At 34.8% G+C, this 22,432-nt stretch overlaps 1 protein-coding gene across 1 annotated transcript; it reads left to right on the forward strand.

Annotated features, from left to right (window-relative positions):
* The first annotated feature begins 14,158 nt into the window (after nt 1-14,158).
* On the forward strand, nt 14,159-20,667 carry LOC121416090 (glycine-rich protein DOT1-like). Its single transcript, XM_041609547.1, has 2 exons — nt 14,159-14,279; nt 18,182-20,667. Exons 1-2 carry the CDS (start codon nt 14,231-14,233, stop codon nt 19,138-19,140), a joined length of 1,008 nt encoding a protein of 335 aa, XP_041465481.1. The 5' UTR covers nt 14,159-14,230; the 3' UTR covers nt 19,141-20,667.
* The last annotated feature ends 1,765 nt before the right edge of the window (nt 20,668-22,432 follow it).

Below are 22,432 nucleotides of genomic sequence, written 5' to 3' on the forward strand. Positions count from 1 at the left end.
AAGCATTCTAAAATAAACATTAACATTGACAATTTTTGAAGTCACTATATACCCACTAGCGTATCCAGCATCAATTATGGCAAAGAAATGTATGGGCCCAAGCACAAACATAATAGAGTTACTATTGTCCCCAGAAAATTGGGCCAATTAAATAAGATCTGATGCTGGATACGCGCTTGCTACCCCCCCCCCCCTCCTCGTTGATTAGTGAGTATCCGAATGTTTTTTTTCAAGCACCCTCATCATCAATATTTATACAAAAAACATACAAATATTTACTGTATTTTCAGATCGTAACAAACTTTCTTTATTGACTATTCATGAACATTTATGTTCGTTTCTCAAATTTTGAATTCAGAACTTACCAAACACTTTTGAATTCACTGATGGCATTATCATAAAATGTAAGATATCTCTACCACGGGAATCAAATTGTCTTTTAGATTATATCTTTCAGATTTTCCAAGTGTTTTTTAGCAATTCATAAACATGATATTGATACATGATACAAGTCATGATACATGATACTAATTAGTAATAAAATAAGAAAATAAAACTCCACATGCAACCAGTTTGTTTCATCTAATACATGAAGTATTAGTCAAGCATGAGTTTACGATCATGTACATTACGCTTCAAGTTCAAGTGACTTTTTATATACAGGCATGATAAAGAAAAGCAAACTCACGCGCCGCGTAGAGGCGTGTCTTTCTTAATGTTTCATCGCACTTGAGATACTCGGCCAGAAATAACTCGATCTCTGACTCACGTCTAGACGTACAGGATGAACAGCAACCATGAGTACGATGGCGAGAGATTAAACAGGATTGTGAACATGAATCTTTCCCTTTCTTCTCAACATGCCCCCTCCTGTTTTTCTTGAAAGCACAGAAACAAATCTTTGTATATTTCCATTCTCAAAAGACGGAAATATTAACAGAATGATCGTTATCAGTATCGCCGACCTTCATACTCGAAGACTGTATGCATCTCTCAAGGTTTATATCATGCAGTTGCTGAAACCATTGTCTTCAGCCAAATCATTATTCTCAATAATGCGAAAACATTTTGAGGAATACAAATCATAAACGACCATGCTATTGATAACAGTAGGACTGTTTTTTCCATTTTTTTTTATTTGCTCTGTATTCCGCCATTGTCTATCAATTATAGTTTTCAATTGATAAGGGATATAAACGTCCACACAATCCAAGATTAAATAAACATTCTGGTCTAAACATTTCTCAAATCATCAGAATACTTATCAGTCCCAATTAACCTTCTTATTCAGCATCATGAAATGATTGTAGAATCACAGCGAATACAAAACTAAATCATATACAATGTTGGTTTGGATATGAAACCTATGAACATCTCGGTACTTTTTTTCATTCAAGAACTTTAATATCCACATCGAAGTAAGAATAGACTTGACGGTAAAAGCTAGAGAAAACTGGATTCCAATTGCGAAAGTCTTTATGGCCTACGACCACTGATCAGTGCCACGGACTAATCAAGCTAATGTTATAGGAATGGTTAAGAAGCTTAGTGTGTACGGGGTGTGTATGTGTGGAACATTTAAATCTCTGAAAGTGTGTGTGCATGTGTGCGTGAGGATGGGTGTGTGTGAGTATAGGCGTGTGTTAGGTAGGGGTGTTTGAAGGTGCTTGCGTTCCCAGTCGGCCATGCAATAAATGTACAGTATAAATTCTATCAACTCAATTCTTGATGAATCAAGGCCAAATTAGGATTTGAAAGTGAAAGTGAAGCGCAATAATGGAGTTTTAAAGATCCATCCTATACTCAAACAAAATTCACTTTTATCTGTTAAGATGCATCGCTTTTAGTTGCATTAAAAAACAGTCAACGAGGTAGTCAACATGCTTCCCGTGCTATATAGGGCATTTATTTGATGCTATTTTAGGGGGTAAACTTAGGTGGTAGGAAGTACGGAGATGACTACACAAAGTGTGAATATCGGATGTACTCTATTTCTGTTGTTGCCTTTAGCATGCGTAACTATGGGAGCTGAAGTGCCCAGCCAGAAAATTGAATTTAGTGTCTCTATTTCCGTTGTCCATAGTATCCCTGAATTTCATTGAACTTGTGAAAGATAATGCAATCAGACTTCATAGATCAACATTTTCATTGGAATGTATTTCTGCATGTATGGATGATCATCTAGAACTTATATAGTTTTTATCATTACAACGATAATTGATGTATGTATACGAATGAAGAGCCATAAATATTTGTCAGCAAATAGTAATAGATGTATAACTACAACAGGGCATCAAAACATCCACATCGATAAGAACTAATACTAGTAATGTTATCCATTTTTAAAGAAATGTATTTTGCAATGTTCCTTATGCTGAGGAATACGTGGTGCATCTGTTTCAATTATAAAGTGACCTATATTAGAACACACATGAGCTCCTCGTGTAAACGAGATTATATCCGTGTCATCACAGACCATTCACACGATGCTGTTAAGTAGTCGGATGGGAATTCTGAGCTGGCGAGATAAGGAGTGGATATGTCCCTTACCTACAAGTCAAATAGACCCCCTCACAAGAAGTTTGTAAAAAAAACCTTCCCCAAACCTGCATTAAAAATACAATTATGTTGTATAAATTGTGTGAACAGCAAAATCAGAAGTGAAAAGCGTACTAACTATTGTAATAATTTCGCCACCACTAAGCGTGATATGAAAGCAACTTGAAAAATAGTCAACGATGTCTAGAACAAAAGAGAATCAGAGAAGAATAGTATACAAGAAGTTAACGGGGATACTATTTCAGACAGACTCGATATTGCTAATGTTTTTAACATTTATTGTACATATTGGACAAACTGACCGAGATAAACTCTGTACTACGTGTACATAAACTGGAAATGATATGCATATTAATATTTCACAGTGGTTAAAAGGAAATTATAGATCATCTGTATTTTAATATCCAACCTGTTGCGACTAATGATTATATCAATTATAGATAAGTTAGATCCAAATAAGAGTCCCGGCTACGACAATATTCATCCAAAATCGTTAAACCTTTGTGCAATATTATCACTCTTGCAATTGAGAATGGTGTCTTTCATGACTCGTTAAAGATTACTTTTAACTAATTATCGTCCAATATCAGATCAAGCAAAATATGAATAAACAAAATACAATAAATTGATATCTATTTTTGATCAAAATGACATTTTATATCGTCGACAAATGGCTTTAGGCAAGGTTATAGTAATTTCCATGCACTTATTGATTTTACTGAATAAAATTGCTCAATCTTTTGAAAGGAAGAAATTTTAACTTTCTGAGGGATTTTATTGTAATCACCATGGCATTCTAATTGGAAAAAAAATGTATTTTTACAGTATAAGAGTGTGTGTATTTGAGTTTTGTCAGACGTGTATCAATCAGATATAATTATTTACGTCTGGGACCGACCTTTAACGTCACCATCCGAAAGACGTGACCAGGGCTCGAACATCGACCCTCTGCATCAATTTGTAACTTCCCCATAGCTTGGATTACAGGCGCACGCCACAACGCCCAGTTATTGCTTTAGAATTAATTACATAGTTCTTAAATAATCGAAAACAGTCTGTAAATATTGATTATTTGAATTTTTCGTCTTTATACATAATCCTTTCCTCAAGGATCAGTACTAGGACCCTTATTATTTTTTTTTATATGTGAATGACTTTCCAAAAGTTAGCAATATTTTTTTTCTCATTTGTTATTTGCTGACGATACAAGCCTTTTTCTTGCCAGTAATGATTTTTCAAACGTAGATTTTTAATCGATCCTGAATTAAGTAAAGCAGATTCCTGGTTTCTTGCCAACAAATTATTGATGAATCTTGAAAAAACTAATTCTTAAAACAAAAAATATGCATTCAACAATATGTATATATTTTTTTTCTAGAACTGTTATAAGATACGAAGGACTTGTCATCTGGAATGATTTGCCATCTGAAATTAGAATATGCCCCTCACTACTGACTTTTAATCGTAATCATAAATCACACCTTGCCAATTCTCCATCAGTTTTTATATATGTTTTCTATGTTTTTTCCTTTTTTATGTTAGTGTGTTTTGCAGTACATATAACTGTTTAATCACCATTATTTTTTTAACCAATGCGCAGAACCAAGAGGAATTGGCCTCGATTGGTCTTTGGCCTTTGCTAAATCCCTACATCCACTGCTTATTGGTTCTACTCTTTTGTCATTATGTTTATGTTTATGTATTGATTCTTTCATTATTGTTCATATAATATTGTATGTTGTGAATGAAGTTAATTGAATCTCATGTCATGTAGAGATTTATAATTCATAGCAGCATTAAATATGGATCGGTTACATAAGGTTTTTTTTTCAAGCAATTGCATATATTAATGAGCTATATCATAATGTGATTTGTGCTTATGCATACATTGTATATCGCTGTACACATTGGCTTTGCTTTTGGTGGAATATTAGAATTGTGCGATTTTCAGTTAACTTTCAAGGCTCGAAATGTGTTCCAATAGTTTGGCATCTCGTATGTAATCGGTTTGGGCCTTTCATGGAGTTACAGGTTGCTTCGCTAATGGTAAATGTTTATAATAGAATAGTTAATTACGAATATATTACCAGAAAAGTTCAGAGGTATCCCATTATACAGGCCTTGAATGATAAACGTCGACTTCATGCACCGGTACATTGTAATTCATTTCGTGATTTAGCCTTTATGTATGTTTCTGGACGCGAAATAGCCCATGAGATTTTGATCGGCTTTTTTATATCCTCTCCTCTCTCTCACTTTCAAATCAATTAGCCACTATAATGGAAGTGATGAAGACGATTCGGATTGCATTGGATTGAATCAAATGTTTTTTACAATAAATGATAAATCATTAATGTCGTGTAATTATAGTGGGTGAAGAGGAAATATGGCTTCCAATCTCCAGACGAGATCCCACGAGATCAATTTGATCTAAGACAAGAAAAGCACAAAAACTTATTTAAGAACAGATGTTAGAGGAACTTTGGAAATATTACGCATTGTCTTGTAAATCATGACTAAGTAATTTACCATTCTTCGTCGATATTCTTCAACCCAAAATGTCGCTCTGGAACGAGAGAGGCCCCAGTACAGTGACTACTACAATATTGAGTCTAACTGCAGCGATGAGTAAGCCATGTTTGGCAGACAACATAAATTGATGTTGATGGTTCAATTGCAGGAGAAAATTCTTGTGCAAAGTACTTCTAATGCAAAGAAAGCTATAGAGGATTCAGCACATAATTCTGCTTGTTGCATGGGGGAACAATATGAAATTATGCATAAATATCGAATAATTATATATTATTTTAATGGGACATATGCCTGCTATGAAAAAAATATTCAATTATTCATTACATCACTCGAATATCAAACAACCGAAAATTAAATTGATAAATCAAACAATCGATCAATTATTAAATCAATCAATCATACAATCATCAACCAATCAATCAATCAATCAATCAATCAATCAGTCAATCAGCCAATCAGCCAATCAATCAATCAATCAATCAATCATCCAATCAATCAATCAATCAATCAAGTACCAAAACCAGTACCAAATCTCCGTCTTTTCTAGCTTATTGATGGAGGTGGCTCTCAAGTCAGACTCCAGCAGGAGCACTGAGTATAACACATTAAATTAACATTAAATGCATGTTGGAATTTAATTTTTCGAAGACTTTTGAAATTATCGATTTGTTTGTTTCAAACTAAGTACTTTAAAAGTAGGATGACTAGGATTCATTACATGAGTGGAAATTCTGTTGAATCTTGATAAAGTGTACAATTTATTTTCTATAATGCTGTCTGTTAAAGTGTTCATTATATACTGGTTATTCAAATGAATTACAAAATCAAATTATTTCTTATAATGTATAATCTTACTTTGCTTAAGGTACCAAGAATCATGGTTTCCAATCAGAGTCAGTTTGGGGGTACAGGTTGGTGGTGGTGGTGGTGTGGGGGGGGGGGGTAGGGTATGTAAAACCGTCTTGAGATCATGATCGTTACCCTGACCTAAATTACTCTAAGTAACATCCGGGTCTAAATGGGGGCACATTTGTAATTAAGGAGGGAATTTGGTTAAATGGCACACATTATCTCGTCTCTTCAATCAATCCATGTCACTTCTCCAACCAAGACAAGCAGATAAGACCTAAAATGTTATCACCTTGAAAAGCTTTTCTTAGGTTATAAATCGACTAGTCTCCATACATCAGCTTTCAAATTTGTCCAGCATTACAGATTTCAAAATGGTCTGCGACAGCCTTCTTGCCCTGTTATTCCTTCATGTAGCAATAAAACCAACAAAACCGAATCCATATCAACCGACCATTTCATTGAAAAGTAAGTTCTGATTGGTCTGGAGTCGGTTGGTTAGTATGATTGTATCATTAAGATAACCATACCAATTACCGAACTGCTTAAAATAGGGTAGAGAATATTGACAATTCGAAAGAATTATGTCAATGAATGTCAATTATTCAAATTCATGAATACTGCAGCAAACTGTAAATTGGTGCTTTTGATTTTGAAAGTCAAATGACGTGCCTCTTATTTCAGACTTGCCTCAAAAGAGTGGTGAAATGAGTTAGCTCCTCTTTCATTTTTTGCTTAATCCCTTATAAAGAATGCTTGACATATTCTAATAACGATGGTACAATGTAATTTTACAACTGAATTATTAAGAGAATGTGGAAATACGTACTAAAGGGATGCTCCGGGCTAAAGATATTTATACCTAATTAAGTAGAGTAAAATTCACAAAGCAAAATGCTGAAAATTTCATCAAATAGTGATGTTATTGATTATTTGAAGTTAAGCACTATTTTGTGAAAACAGTGATATGCACATCGCCATGAATATTCATGAGGTGGGCTGATGATTTCACATCTACACCTTCCATTTTCTTATGTTATTACAATAAATCATAATGTGTGAGTGATATGTCTCCTTTATAATGAAATAAGTTGCAGCAATGAATATCTAATGCACTTGATCAGTTTTCAATCAAATGTTTTCAGTTTTTGAAGGAAAAAAATAAACCTCAATAAGATTCAAAGGAACAAGTGGGTATATTGCATAATAAATTTGCTCATTGAATATTCATGAAGACAAGCCTAGAACTATTTCACCAGAATAATGCAAAACTTTAAAATGTCATAGCTTTGTTATTCCTTGTCCGATTTTGATCAAATGTTCAGTGTTTTGTTTGTCAGATTCTCATCTGGAGTATTCCTTTAACTGACTTGTCAATGAAGATGCCTGTGCGGTTTCCTTCATTTACAAACTCGGAAATCTAATAAAAGGCATTCCTGAAATAAATCATAAAGATGAACCAGAAACTTCAGAAGTTGGTTTTTACCCCCCCCCCCTTGGTTAAGGAGTAAATGTGGGGTTCCTTAGAAGCAAAACCTAAGGATGTCTGACACACGTCACCATGGAAACGAGGGAAATGCCCTTGATTGAAAGCTGAGACGGGCAGCTGCGTGCTCGTGACCTGCAACAGGAAACCATAAGATTTGGGGCTAAAATTAAGAAGATGTTTTTAAAACAAAGATACACAAATTATCTATTGCTGAACATCAAATATATAATAAAACAACTGGGCATACACTAATGATGAAATAAAGTATTTTATTAATTTCAATTGCGAGTCATTCTTCATTGTTTATAGACCTGCATTGTTCCATAATGTTAAGGCTAGACATATCTATATTAATATTAATACGATTTAAGAAAGAAGAGTAAAAATTGAAGAAAGCGAAGACAGGAAGTGATAATAAAGAATATCATGGAGAGAAGATTGTAAGCAGTTGAGTGGTTACTCCAAAATATATAGTGTGATGCGATAGTCAAACCCATTAAATTATGCTACAGATGGCCTGGGAAAGGCCAACGACAATCTCATTAAAACAAAATGAACTGTAGACAGTGTGAACAAAATTGAATATGGATAATGGATAATATCAAATGCGCTTGCATTAACCCAAAGGTAGTTATTTCGTTCAATATTGAGGAAGCGCTAACGCATACTCAACACATATTTCAATTACACTTTGAAACCATGAACCTGTGCAAAAATATTTTTTTTTAGAATCCCGAAAAGAGGATATGGGAAGGGGGATGAAATTCGATATGCAGATTTTCAATGAAATAAGTAAACTTCAAATGACAATACATTGTGACCAGTATTCTTACGTGGTAACAGCTTGAATCTATTTGTTCGATACAAGTTAATCGGATCTCTGAGGAACAATAGAAAAGATTTAATATGACCTCCCCTATAACAGGACAGGGGAATCTTGAGGAGGGGAAATACAAAGAAACAAAATAAAGATGTCAAATTCTATTGATAGAGCAATTTGACGAACAAGTGAGGACGACCAGCGAAAGAAATTACCAAGCCAAGATAATGGAGTATATTAAGGAATGAATGGGGTGGAAAATATGCTAATAATAGTAGTCTATTTCACAGAAACAATGCTTTCTACAAAATAGGAAACATTCATCGTTCGTTATTAGCACAAAGGGGGGAATGCTTTTAAATATCTGGACTAGAATAAATGATATCCCCCAAAACAAGGAAAAATGATTTGCCTTGTTGAAGAAAAAAAAAACAAAGAACAGGCCGAGGATGTTTAACATGTTTTATTTAGAACAGCTCGGAATGAAAGGGTTGGCTTCCTAGCCCTTCAGTATTTGAATAGGCATGACAGAGCGTTACATGTCCATGACGTTTTCATCTATACAGTATCAATGCCCGATCTGCATGACCCTTGATCTTTACGAGTACTTCCGGCTGTCACCATGGGCATGATGGGTCTGACGGGTCACCTAAAAGTGACATACAAACGGACACACCCTGGTGTGGCAAAGGATTCTGGGTAAGTATTGACTATGACTACGAAGGAAGTGAGTGAGGTATATAAAAGGACAGTTAGGGCAAAGGGGGTTGAGTGGGGTGAAGTTTTAAGATTTAGTTCTCAGACTATGATAAGTTATTTAGGAAGTTATACATGGAGGAAAAAGGTTGAGAATTAATCACAAAATAAGGGAGTGGAGTGTCTGTTCCATTTTTTTGTTTTACTTATTGATTGGATATCCACCTATGTTTATCAATATATTCATATTTTTCTATACAATTATGTGTTCTTATTTTCTTCATTTTCATTCATTCATTTTCCACAAAAGACCGCCTTCAGCAAACCAAAGCAGTTTGAAGAGGGGCCTATGCTTTGGAAAGCTTAAAAATCATGTATAGAAAATCTAGACATCTTTAATTTTGCTCAGAATATTACCGATAAAATTTTAATCGATTTTTTTGTCACGCAACATGAAACCCATCAAGGCTCGACGTCAAAAATTTCGAGTAACCGATCATAATATTAGAGGAGAAATTAGATAAGATCTAGGAAGGAAAAGAAATTCGCAAGTTCCAATCAAGGAGGATATGACCAAAATAGACACACACAGACACAACACATTGTAAGTTTATTTTTTAAGTCACTTTCATCTTTTATCTCTTATTTCAATTATCAAATCTTGTTGTTCACTTGTGCATGCATGCTACTTCACAGTGCAATAATATATAATTTTGATGCACTGTTAAAGATACTCGGAATTTTACAAAGAAAAAATCATAAATTTGACAGAATGTTTTATACCTTAAAGAAACAGACGACACAATGATTAATAAACTGTGATAATCTTTGTAAGAATACCAACGAGCTATCGTGTTTTACGTTGATTGCAGTGCATATATCTATGAATGGTGTTCGTATTTGTAAATTATCTGCAATTTTCATGTTAAATGAATGTTATCTTTTTTTACAGACCATCGTAATTCAACAGTTCATACTGTTTGTGAGTCCAACCTGCCAGTAATGATTACTATTTTATTTTACAATTTTCTTTCTAACAGTGTGTTTTTCCTAATTAGTGCATCTTATATAAAAATGCGTTAAACTTTAATTTGGAAAGGGGGACCGAGTGCCTAATTGCTTCCAAAATGGCAAAATATGTATTTTGATTTTTCTCTCAGAACTTTAATCTCATTCTGTTTATCCCCTTTCATTCCCGTGAAGAAAAGAACCTTTTGTTACAATTAACAGGGAAAGAGCTAACTGGTAACAAAATAGACGTCCCAATCATTTGGAATGACATCAGTAATTTGGATTAAACAGTTTTATCTCATTTTATAAAAAAACTTACATATTACTTCCTCAGGTTTCATTGTGGACCTTTTTTTTTCATCTCACGTAATACATGTAATAAGACACATTATACAACCATGACAACCACAGTTTGAAAAAAGTGTTTAACACACATGTATAATAATAATAATGGAAATAGGCATTTGTATATAGCCATTTATTCCATTCTATTCTATTATATTCTATTCCGAGGCGCGTTGTTATTATCATTATTACCCCGGCTTTAGCTCGAGCTGCCTTTTAGCGCTCATGCATTTAAGGAAGTGATCCTGCCGGGCTCTCTCGAAAATACCAACCTGTCTAATAGTCTAAAGAAAGAGAAATATATTTAAAAAGAAAATAAACAAATATATTTCTGGCATCATATGTGGTACTCTTTAATCTAGAAATTCATGAAGTATTCATCTACTTGATACATCTCCGTCATTTCCAGGAGATTTATGTGATATCATTAAGTTTAGTGAGTATATGGCCTGTTTTCTAAAAATGACAAGAAGATAAAGCACCAAGGGTTATGCATTGTTATTATCCACATGTTTATCATAACCACACAATTAGATTTTAAACTACCATGTCATCAAGCTTTAACACGATCATTTTCATATTTTTGGCTATTCCTTACACATTTTTTTAACGGAGGCGTCAGGATCATCAGTATATTTTATAAAGCGTCTAAAACATTTTAAAAGAAACGTGGATCTGGTTTCGTATAAAATCAATGAAATAAAAAACAATATTGCTATAACTATCAACATGATTTGATACATTTAATATGTGAATAGAATATCTGTTATATAAAGTTTGCATTTGACCTTGGCAAGAAAGGAGAACTCTGGTGTATCAATATTTGTTTAGATGGATACGTCATAGCCCAGTCTGTTGCTAGCTAGAGATATAGACCCATATGCATTCTGTCAAGTTATTTCAATTTCCTTGTGTATACTCATGAGTATCGAGCATTCGTGACGTTTTAAACGACGATATCAAGCTAAATGACTTTGATTTACTTTCGAGCACGTCAGGTAGTTTGGAATTTATCCAACACAGGACGAGAAACAAAACGTATGTCTTTTTTTCTTCTTCAAATAAATAATAATTTTGTATATTAATTTTAAAGCAACGTACTTTTGATAGCACAATGCTATCATTGAAGAAGTATTTTGTTAGCATGAAGAAATATTTTGTTAACAATTAAAGCAAATGATTAAACAATTTTGACAGATATTTCACGACTCCTTTTACGAATAATGTAAAACCCTTATAACTGCTAAATAAAGTTTTAAAGAAGTCACTCCTTACAAGATCAGTCACCTAACTCAAATCAATTTTTTTCAAGCGAAATAAAAGCTGCTGACTGTGATGAGTAACCTGACAACTTTTGAATATTTTTTTTTTATGATTAGTATTCTTACAAACTGCGAGTTAAGAGAAAAAATATATAAGACAGATTCTGGTATCGCTGACGTACATGAAATTGCAAATTTTACATATGTAATTTTCATCAGCGATGTCTCTTCTTGCTACTCATCAGATATAAGAGTAAGAACCCCTTTAATAAGCCATTTCGGCTTTCATTGGCTCTGCTGCCAATGTACCCAATTTGTATTTATCGTGTTCGTGTACCAATCGATATATCTGTAATATATCTGAACGAAATCACGTTTCTTAATCATCACCTGTTACTTCTTTTCCAAAGCTAATTATTTACCTTCTAAAACTCTGTTAAACGTCATGTTCCGACAGTGTCCATACTTGTCATTTGATAACCAAGAAAAGGAAGAACCTATATTTTGTTTACCCTGTGGGCTTTTTAATCCTTCATGACGTTCGTGGAGTTTTTTGATTGACCTATAAAGGATGACCTGAAGGTAACGACAATGAATAATAATATCGGAAATCGATTGAGATATACCAATTGCCCTTTATGTGTAGTATCTACGGAATTCTACACGATTTCATTTCAATTAAAAGACAAGCACAAACCTGAGCTATCGCGGATAAAGTTTATTTTCTTAAGTGACTGATAGATAGCAAAAATAAAAAGTGGGCGTTCAAAACATCTTCATTAAAACCTTCGTCGTGTAGTTAGATACCTATCATCTGAAAGTAATTAAATTTTGTGAGCAGATAATGCGAAAATAGGACAAAGATAAGTTAATTCAAATGTACTGAAATCCAATTTGCCTTCATTTTAATCAAGTCCAAGCTCAAGTTTTAATTTCATTTCTCAACTCAATACAAGATAAGAAATAATTACTCAGATATAAAATCAGTCTGATATCTTCAAATACCAATTAGCCAATAGGTAATATCAAAGTGAAGGTTAGGAATGATATTCTGCTTTGTCAAAGGATAGTACATGTCAAAGACTTAAACTTTATAATTACTTTCCTCCATTCATACGACAAGAAGTCATAACTGGTTCTATCGCCACTCATCATTGAAACCGTACTAAAAGATTTCCCTTGGGCCCTGGCGCGAATCGAAATAACATCCTTAAGTGATGGTTATCTCGATATATTCTTAGCAAAGCTGGACTTAAGGAATAAAGAAATAAGGTTATGCCTTCTACGATTTCAGGATGTCTGCGATCACGGAAAGCCGAGCCAGCAGCATCTTGTTTCCAAGGCCAATGAAACCATATCAGCTACTTTGGGTTTTATCCTGCTTCTGATTCCAGTCAGGGAGTTGTCCCAGGGATTCTTGAATAATGTTGACATTGGGATCTGCTTGCCATAATAAATTTAATAAATTTATCTTCCTCTCTTCCCCTACTTTGTATTGATTTTCATACTTTATGCATATTGCCACTCATGATAATATACCATCCGTATTATATTTTCTCCAATTGGCCAATATTCCTACGTATAATTTTTCAGGTGAGGGATTTCTCTCACATCTAAAGAAAATAACGAGGTGGTACATTCAGGACTTAGGGTACTTAAAGACATGATAGAGTTAATGCATTTGTGCTTTCAGGACCTAGGGTGCAAATAAAAGCACGTGACATACTATATTAAATACCCAAAGTACTATTTTACCACCATACATGCTGAAAATCAACACCCGAAGTGTATTCATTATAGAAGTTCCGAAAGTGTTTAATTTAGCACTTTTTAGAATGATCTTTCTTTCATTAAGAGATATACATGTAGCTCAAGTTCACTTCAACTTGTCATCAGCATGATCAGTCTCATAGAACACATACATTTTTTTTGTATTTCCACCCATGGGACATATATAGCTTAACTTATGTAATAATAAGGATTGACTGTTTGACCGATTACCCACATTAATGCAGCACAGCTCTATCACATTCACCAAAATTTGCAATATTTGCAAAATGTCAAAAACAATCTGGTCTTATAATTACTAAGCAACGCGTAAAGCCGGCAGTTTTCTCTAAACTCAGATAAAGAATATAAATTAACCCGTGACCATTACTAGGGGAATACTGAAGAAAGTATATCATGGGGGAAAAAACACCGTGCTGAGAATAGCAAAGACCTCTTCCTAGAATAGATCTGTGCGCATAAACGGAAACCCCTAGCGATCCAGCTGTGGAAGTGGTAATTACTTGGATGATCATTCTGTGCATTCTACGCGACTGCCTAATCATCGAGGGAGGGTTCGTTCATAGGGGCTGTGGCTTTGTACAATCCCTGGTCCCATCTTTGTAGATTGGCACAACGGTTGGGACAGTGTCAACGGGAACTACGAACTTTCTATTGGGGTCGTTCAGTTTCTTTCCCAACACCTCTGTCCATTATTGAAGTCTCCTACTGAACGGGCTTTGAAACACTAACTGCTGGTTTTACGCCAGACGAGCGCAGCTTGCTAGTGATTGAACAATCGCACTGCTCGTGACTTCACATTGGACAACACGCCTTGTTTCTTCTCTCCGATTCTTGTGGATATCTTTGGAACACTTTGGTTTTAACACACCCTCCACGATGGGAAAAAGACGGTATATTTTTGGGATACTGACTGTTGCATTTCTTGGTGAGTTCTGGGCAGGATCGAAGAGTTTATTCGTATTTATATTATTTCTAAAAGTTAAGTGATTATCCAACTCTCTGGACGTGAATTAAATATTATTCAATGTGGCTTTGATATTAATCTTAACGCGGGGAACTGGGCTTTCTTTAATCGAATCTACTATCTTGATAATCACGTATTTACAAAAGATTAATGATAATTTGATATCCCTGTTTAGATACTAACTAAGAAATATGATATCTGCAGATCATGTGATTAAAAACAAAAAAAGTTCAAATCTAATACCTAGATAGAGCAACACGCATATGGTTTCAGATCGATTGCGTGAATCTCTCTTTCTTCATTTCAATCTCTTTTTTCAATCTCTCTCTCTCCCCCTCTCTCTCTGTCTCCCCATCTCTGTTGTGTTATAGGTCTAGACACTAAAAACATTATCAGACATGTAAATGACATTAAACTTGAAAGGGTAAAACACATTATAGCAAGGAACGCAATTTATTCTTCCCTGATAACCCTTCCAGAGCGTAAATAGTCAGGACCATGATCGTATTCCCCGTTTGGAAAAAAAAGGTTTATTGAGTGGATCCAAAAACTAGCAAAAGCAAGAGCAGAGTTCAGTCCCTTATAAGTCAGAACTTCTGAGATGCAGTGGAACTTTGAGGAGCTATGATATTCGTAGTTACCATAAAACACTTGGCTTCTGGAAATCGGTTTGCTTTAATTTTAGTTTTACTATCGCTGGGAGGAATGGAAGCCTTATTTATCCCCCACGCCCTCACCAAAAGTACTGGGCTGTCATACAAGCGCTTTTTCGCTTACGAAAGTTCTAGCAAAGCTCTGTCGCGCTAACAGTTTTGCTGTCACACCCTAACCCTGCGAAATTCAGGTTCTACCCTGCAATAGGGTTTCTAAGGAATAAAGACATTTGATGACAAGACGTTAGCAAAAATAACTCGTGAAATTACATGACTTTTCATAATGCAACGAGACATGAGGCTCCTGTTTGATGTTCTCTGTTTATTGTGAACGAATATTGCAATGGAAACATTTAGTGAACATTGTCTCAAATGAAGGTTACAATCATAAACAATTTTTGCTTGAACAATTATATTGACAAAATGTGAGTATATCATTCTGTCGTTCCATTTTTCAAATCAAGTTTGCTAATCACGATTATTTGCCTATACAAAAGGTAAAGTAGAGATACTCTTACAAAATTAGGCAAATTCTTATTCATAACCTCATAGAAATTATACCAGTTTAGTGCCCCTAATCTAGAGAAGTATTAAGACTGCAATAACACGATTACAAGGACTGATGTCTTCTTAAGTGCAAAAAATCCAGACAATTATTTCTAAATATATCGATTCCCCGATTAACTTGATATATTTCCCGCACTCATGACTGTGATTGGAATTAAATAATTTTCTTCTCCTTCCGGTTCATTGTCGTACAATATATATATACATAAATATGTCAATTTCAGAAAGCGCTTCCTTTTGCTAGCAATTGTGTAAAGGAGTTCTGTTGGGGCTTAATCTCTTAACGACAAGTTCTCGAGTGAAAGAAAGATTAAAGTATCTGTCGAGGCCCCCTAAAACAAGGAGGTGCAGTCACGCAGAATCAGGTCACATGACTGTCTTGAAGAAAGATTGTTTGCGTCATTCACTTACATGTTGCCACAATAGTTATAAAACAATACGTTTGGAAAGGGGCCTACAAAGTAGTACTAGTCATCAAAGTGAAAAATATAACATAAGGGTTTCCAACACCAGCTGCAGGTATATTCAGCATTTATTGCTGTTTTTCTACAATGTATTGTAAAAAGGAATAAGTATTTTAATTTAAATCGGTTGTGAATAAACAAAATATAATGTATAATGTTTGCAGTCACGCTAAATTAATCTGTGGCGAAACCGAATTTTACCTGCAATTAGATTAGCCACCAATGAAAGATGCACCACCAAATGGCTTTATATAAAGAGGTATAGGCACCTGTCATGCCTGTATTTTACAAGGAGCTTTTTGATAAAACATTAGATTATGGTAATGACAAGTCAAATCTAATAGTATTGATTACCATTTGATGTATGATAATAAAGGATTTTTAAGAGCATACTGTGAACTTGTTGTTCCTTTGCACTTTGCTTTTAAAAATTTCATCATTCATCATTTAGGTTTATCATATTAATATGCATATATCACAAGATGACATGATTAAAATTGCATCATGGGAACGAAAAAATAGCCGACATGAAAAGGTTAACGACTAGTGACAGTATTCAAGATAGCTGTGGCACATTGCATTTAAAATACAGACATAAACCGAGTCAAGGGCCAGTATTCTGATGTCGGGTTTAACTTAAACTCAGGTTTAAAGTTGTGGTTTAAGTATGGACAGCCAATTATTACATTTGGCTCTCAAATCATTCATAATTGTCTAGACGGTATAAATAGATGATTGTCATCACCATCGATGCATCAGGGAAGAGCACAGTAAACATAAGAAACTTACAACTTAATAAAAATTTTGACACTTTTGGCTTCCCATACTTAAACCACAACTTTAAACCTGAGTTTAAGTTAAACCCGACTTCAGAATACGGGCCAAGGGGGTTTTAAGAGATGATTATTCGTTACAATGTGATTCTAAGTATGATGGCCATAGTAAAGATAGAAATCGAAATGAAGTTGCAATTTGCCGATAAGGAAATTTGGATAATCGTCCAACTTGAATCTAATCAATGTATGGATGAAAACGTGATCATAAAAAATGTTCGTCCGGCGTACCCCTGCCATTTCTAAAATATGTTTTGTAAGCTTTTAAGACTATCACTGATATCACCAGTATCAACGGAACATTCTTTTTTAAAGTGAAATGTGGATTAATCCAGGTCAGAGCATTGAGTCATTATTTAGAGAAACCCTGGATAAAATCGTGGGTTGTATGTTCACTCAACATTTATGCGTCAGTGGATCCAGGGTTGTAATCGCACAACAATTCTACTGAATAATCAACTGAAAATAGTAAATTATACCGTTGATAAAATCATAGCTAAAAAATGTTAATCATTGATCTGACAGAATTTTCGACATTTTCGCTATCTTTCCCGTGAAAGGCCATGCAAAGACCTCTAAATTTAATCATTAATTCCGTTATGGAATCAGATTTTCTTTATCCTTAAGTTGATTTTACCAATTTTTATACGACTACTCAAAATTCGAAAGGGCTGTTAGTACGTTATAGATTGTTACCCCTTTAGAATCGTAGGTAATGATCTAAGCTGTAATGTGTGACTGTTCTCATCAGTTTCAGATACGGTTATGTGTTGGCTGATGCGTCTGTAAGGGCGTCTGACTATCGCATTTGATCAATCGTGAAATTCATATCCGCGGATAAAGACCAGCGGTTTTCGTCGCCTCTTCATTCTGAAGGATAGAAATACACTCTCTGATTGATGATACATAGACCCACTTCCTGCTCTCTTTGATGCAAGGATCAGAGATTTGCCCCTACCAACATGACCAATATTATCTTTTCACCTTTTTCCCTTGCAGTAAAGATTAATTTGCAAATCAAATTTATCATGAATATATTTTGTAGACACTGATTATGATCAAACAACTAGGTCTGCTTTATCTAATCAAATTAAATGAATTAAATGTAATATATAATATAGCTTGCTTACACTACTTATGTTCAATTATTCTTAAAACCATAATAATTTGTTTTTTTTTAAATAAGGGCTTATTTAAAAAAATTATCAACACAAAACACACCCTCACACACACACACACACACACACCCTATTGGTATTTGTTGAACAAAATATGAAGATGAAAATCATTACAAATAGGATAAAAAGTTTAATTGAAGTCTTCTCTCTGTTTATTTTTCTGAATAGTGGCGTCAACCCTTGTTATTACTGCGGAGGGTGAATCGGATGAAACAGGGAATAATGCCGGTCAAAGTCCATCTGCCTCAGGCTCTGGAAAGGGAGGAACCGGAGGTGGTGGAGTTATACCTGGTGTGAGTGCCGGTGCAAGTGGAGGGACTGGAGGCACGGGAGGTGGTAATAGACCAGGTGTATTCCCTGGATCCAGAGGTGGTGGGACAGGATTCGCAGGAGGACCTGGAGGTGGAACAAGGGGGGCTGGCGGGCGTGGAACAGGCGCTGCTGGAGGTGGTACAGGAGTTGGTGGAAGAGGAACTGGCGTCGGAATCCTTCCTGATATACAGGTTATTGATCCAATGAACCCTGCCATAGGTACAGGTTCCGGCTCACGGTATCCAGGCTACAACCCACGATCAACATACCCAGGACAAACTTTCCCAGGATCAGGTATCCCTGGACAAAGATTCCCGCACGTTGGAAATCCTGGAATGAACTACCCCGGAAGGTATCCCACAGTAGGACATGGTGGTTTCCCAGGACAAGGGGTTTTTCCCGGCCAACACTTTCCAGGACAACACTACCCAGGCAGCACCTTTCCTGGCAGGGGATATCCACCACATAGAGGAATACCAGGATCAATTTTCCCACCAGTATTCCCCCGTAACGGTTTACCAGTAGGTGGACCAGGATACAGGAATCCAAGCATGAACCCTAAGCGTTATCCAGGTGGCGGAAGGGGCTATGGTGGACGAGGCTTGTACCCTGCAGCGGGAGGTCCTGGATTCCATGGCAGGCATCTTGGAAATAATATCGCCGAGGTGAAGGGCCGTAATTTCGGTAAAAAGATCGGTATGGGTTTTGGCGCCCTTATGGCTGTTGTTGTAATAGGAGCGTTATGCGTTATAGGAACCGTGGTTTCAGTTTTAATAGCATGTGCTCGAAAAAGACGTCGCAATCAACTGAGATAGATAGATAGACATGGACACTTAACTGGCTTAGGAATATAAAGAGATATATAACATATAACAAGAGCTGTACCGTAAACTAATTACAACTGGAAATCGATCAAATGTCATAAATTCTATGAACTTTTCAAACAGTCAGTTCGACTAATTCAGCCCACAGTACAAGAATAAAGCCATTTCCCTATTATTAGATGTCTTTACTTTATTGGACATGTTTGTGTATTTCATAATGTCTCTCCGGATTAGGTGTAGACGTATGGCTTTTTATCAGGCTATTTGCATTGAATCTGAAACAACTCAAATTTCTTCTTCCTTCATCTTGAAATATAAAAAAAATCCTGTAAACATCCTTTAATAAGCGTGTCTTTACCAGCAAAGTAAACTTTAATTTAGAAAGTAATAATAATAATAATGATAAAGTCATCATTAAGATCTAAATGTTAATTAGTAACTCACATTACTCTTATATGTATCATGTAAACTAATGTTCCTTCAGTAGTGTATCTCGATAGGATATTATTGAGTATAATCTACCTCGATCATGAAGACAAAGGAATCGTGATCGAGACAGATTACATGTGAAAAAATATAGTATAAATATTGCTTGTGTATATTTTGTTTATAGTTATCCATTCAAATAAACCAATAATCATTATCATTGTATGTATTCAGTAATGATGTGGTGTAAGACTAATTGTGCGCCAAGCCCAAATGATCCAGGGCATGATTTTTCGTGTCAAGTTTAGAAAAAAAAATCAATTTTATTTGCAATTCACGTTCAAAATTTATGTTATTGTTAAACGTATAGGTATTTTCCAGTATGAGATAATTTCTTGGCCGGTTCAAGAAACTTAAAACTAGTGTTTGATAGAAATCTGGAAGATAACCAATACTTTTGAAACATTTATATTTCTGGAAAAGTTATTTAAGAATATAAAAAGATATAGAAAATATCTTTGCCGGTTCAAGGACGTTCTTGTGTATTATCAAGGAAAATAAGAGCAAGAAAGAGGAAAATCGCTGGTATTTGTTGCTTTCATATAAGAAATGTTTTTTTTTTGTTGCCTAATTGTAAATGTCCAAATACAATAGATCATTTTTGTCTAAGTAGCAAATAATTCTTGTTCTTAATTTTACAGATTGATACGTCCGTGAAAGAACCCTATTACTTGAAAGGTTATACTATTCAAAGAATGAAATGTAACAGTTTACTTTAATTAGTAACTATTTTTAATGCAAAGTGCGGCACAACTGGGGATAATTGATCCTATCATCCATTTTCACCTGATAAATCAATCAATTTTCTTCTTCAAATATTTAGTGAAGTAACCATTATGTGAGATATATCTTATCAGGTCATGATCTAAATTATTGTAATAGGTTGAGCTGCAATATGTCATCAGAAAAATGCATATATAGATGTGACAAAACTATGTGGTTTCACCAGCAGTTAGAATCATTTATTTTTGGCGATGACAGGTTTATGCAAAACTGCTGTTTGCTTTCAGACAATGCCAATATTTGTGGCAGAATGAAATTTTCAAGGGGTTATTCCCAAAAGCGCATCCTAAACCAACTGTGGTTAATTCATTATGCGCGTCTATGGAAACAATATTCGTTGAAGACGTATTTCTCATAGCTGCTCTCAATCTTTGGCTGAACCCTTTTTCTTCAAAAGACCTGACTTTGATAAGGCAATAAATGACAATGTTTTTATCTCTCAAAATGTAACATTTTATATATTTGGACTAATCGTGTTTTGTACATAACCTCTTCAAACATAACGCTTTAAAGCAGTGCAAACGTGATAAGACATGTAATGTAGGAATATTGTGTGTAATATCTTTTACAGAAAGATATATATATATCAGTACGATTTAGTCTCAGTAAAAAAACGTCTTGACATATTAACTTTATCGTGATGCTTAGATATATTTCATTTGTAGCTTATATAAAAACATGCGTTTTCTTCTTTTATGTTTTCATTGTGTATATATATATAAATTGTTCATTCACAACATGTACATGTATGTACAGAAGAAAATTAAAGACTGCATTTTTACCAAACGAAGAAAAAAAAATCTCATGTTCATTGGAGTGCAGATTATGGCAAATATCTCGGGTTCCCATGAAAACTTTGTGGTGATAAAATTGGCAATGAGGTAAATCGGAAATCGGAGTTAATTACCCAATTATTTAAACCATAAATTACTAGTCATAGTTTTATGGTTTATCGTCATAACCGATCTAACCAAATTTTGCAAAAGGAAGCAAGTAACACATCAGTAAAATTCGACTTATTTCTGTGTCTGAAACAACCTTTGTATGTTGCACATTCAGGCAAAATTTGGGAAAGAAATTATCGTTCTTTGGAAAGACATTGAAGAAAGTATGCTGTTTAATTGCATTGACGACTATGTAAATGACGAACAAACATTGCTCATTTACAACAAATGATACTTTTGTAACTTGCTCACTTTTGACCAAGTACAGCATCGATGTCCGATGGTTTGGATTATTTTTCAAAAGCAATCCTATCATGATTATTTCTAAAACTAATAATATTTTACATAATTCTTTTTTTTTTTCATTTTAGAATGTAATAGATTTCTGGAGCGAGGATGTGATCGTGAGTTGGCGTACGTTACAACGCGTGTGTGAGTGTGTGTGTATTTGTGTGAGATCGTTTAGGACTGCCTGACGTGAAAATCTTAAACCATCATTTCATACAATAAAGATATGGCATGGTCTGGTCGGAGTTTACATCTTACAAACTAGACATTTATATCACTTTGCGATGGAGCTTACATGTAGTTTCTTTCAATGGTCAACAATCTGACGACTACATGAACTATCAAATCATGACGAATATCTATTAATATAATTCCAGAGATAAAATCGGGTCCACTGTAGATTTAGATTTGACCGGGAGATATAATTGAATTCATTTGTCTGCCACAGGAAAGAGGCTATCCTTAGGTTGATCTCTGAGTTAGGGGTCCGTCCTGGGTTGACGTCTTTGGCTTTAACCTCTCATGTACAACACAACTGGCACATGAGCCAATTTATAGTTGAATCCGTGAAATACTGACCGACATTGGGATCCATATTTAGTTAGCTTGTGGTTAGTATGATTTTAAACTGATTAAGTGACATAAATAGACTCGTTGATAACAAGGTAAATAGGATTCCGAGATGGACTACACGCATTATGAATTTACTAGGTTTATCCTGTCCACTTTTATGACAAACATAAAGTAATAAAAATATTTGATTCGGTTCCACGACATTTGAT

The sequence above is a fragment of the Lytechinus variegatus genome, chromosome 5 (genome assembly GCF_018143015.1).
Source record: "Lytechinus variegatus isolate NC3 chromosome 5, Lvar_3.0, whole genome shotgun sequence".
Classification (NCBI taxonomy): Eukaryota; Metazoa; Echinodermata; class Echinoidea; order Temnopleuroida; family Toxopneustidae; genus Lytechinus; species Lytechinus variegatus.

What these genes read in the sequence shown, in the direction of transcription:
- LOC121416090 (XM_041609547.1), top strand. Translation starts at nt 14,231, where the DNA reads ATGGGAAAAAGACGGTATATTTTTGGGATACTGACTGTTGCATTTCTT. An exon ending in ACTGACTGTTGCATTTCTTG is followed by an intron (nt 14,280 to 18,181) that starts GTGAGTTCTGGG and finishes TTTTCTGAATAG; the next exon opens with TGGCGTCAACCCTTGTTATT.